Here is a 1,162-nt window from a genome sequence, read left to right on the forward strand (position 1 = left end):
GCATCTCCACCACCTAGCTGGCCGTCACGTAAGCAAAGTAGCAGGCCAGATATTGCTGCCTGTTTACTCCAGTTTGGCTAGATGGTATATCCAAGTCAAGTACTTGCTCTATTGGTTTAAAAATAGGCAAATAATTATTCGCCTTGATTATTCTAGCTAAAATAATAGGGGACTGTTATTAGTCAAAGATACCTGTGAGCACACCACATGGATTTTGCAGGCATGCTATGGGTACCGAAACGGCATCCACGTCGACAGCACAAAGACTTAATTCCTCTATTCTCGATGCTTAGCCAGGAAGGGCGGGCCTTAATTCTACAGCAGGAGCTGCGTTGGTTATGTGGTTTCAGCACATTAACGACTGCATAGACGTAGGAGCAAGAGGCTGGGTAATTCACTTCTCATCATTGCATACTTCTCTGGTCCCAGAGTGAAATCAGCAGCACCCACGATATTCTCTCCCTTGTTATCCTTTGCAAGTTTTTTCTTTTAGCCACATTTCTTAAATTTATCACTCCTGATTCCACTACTAAGCAGTTGTTACTATCACTGCCATGTAAAATGGACTAGCAGTCACACTTTCCCTGGTCAAGCAGATGAGCTAGTAAGGGGCCGTCTCACTTCTGACTTAATTGACCTGACACCATGTAACACATTGTGCCTGAAAGGATATCTAAAGTGAAAATACTGTCTAAAATCTGCTTTGGTAGAAATCGCATCTTGCACCTCAGTTTGGTTAACCTTTGAAGATGCATCGGATACCAGGAGAAAAAAAGATTTAAAGGCTGCCTATTAAGCCTCTTGGCTTTTTCCTAAAAGTAAAGATTTGGATGTGATTTTTTAGACAAGTAAGTGTAAAAAGTAAGGCAAAGTGGCTTTCAGGGAATTAGAGATGCACAAATGTACAAAATGAGAAAGTTAGAGAGAATGGAAGAGGGGTCAGGCCAGGCCAGGTCAAATCAGATCATGGCTTTAGCAGTCTCCTCGTAGAGGAATCGTTTCAGCACAAACCAAACAGAGGCGGAGGCCAGAAAGACACCAACCACGATCCAGTTCACGTATACAGACCAGATGTACTGTATACGAATCAGGGTGGGATCGTAGAACTGCAAAGTATTGTATAAAGGAAATGCTAGTGTTGTCGTCTTAGGCAAATCTATAA

At 42.5% G+C, this 1,162-nt stretch overlaps 1 protein-coding gene across 1 annotated transcript in view; it reads right to left on the minus strand. All coding sequences in view use genetic code 11, as the record gives it.

The window, feature by feature from the left end:
* Nucleotides 1-959: 959 nt before the first annotated feature.
* Nucleotides 960-1,162, minus strand: part of EGR_11025 (hypothetical protein) — a gene marked incomplete at both ends in the record, with an annotated part of 1,913 nt that continues 1,710 nt past the window's right edge. Inside the window, one exon of the mRNA XM_024500274.1 lies at nucleotides 960-1,106. Within this exon, the coding sequence (XP_024345315.1) occupies nucleotides 960-1,106 (147 nt within the window). The remainder of the gene's footprint in view (nucleotides 1,107-1,162) is intronic.

This window comes from Echinococcus granulosus, assembly GCF_000524195.1.
Source record: "Echinococcus granulosus chromosome Unknown EG_S00333, whole genome shotgun sequence".
NCBI lineage: Eukaryota > Metazoa > Platyhelminthes > Cestoda > Cyclophyllidea > Taeniidae > Echinococcus > Echinococcus granulosus.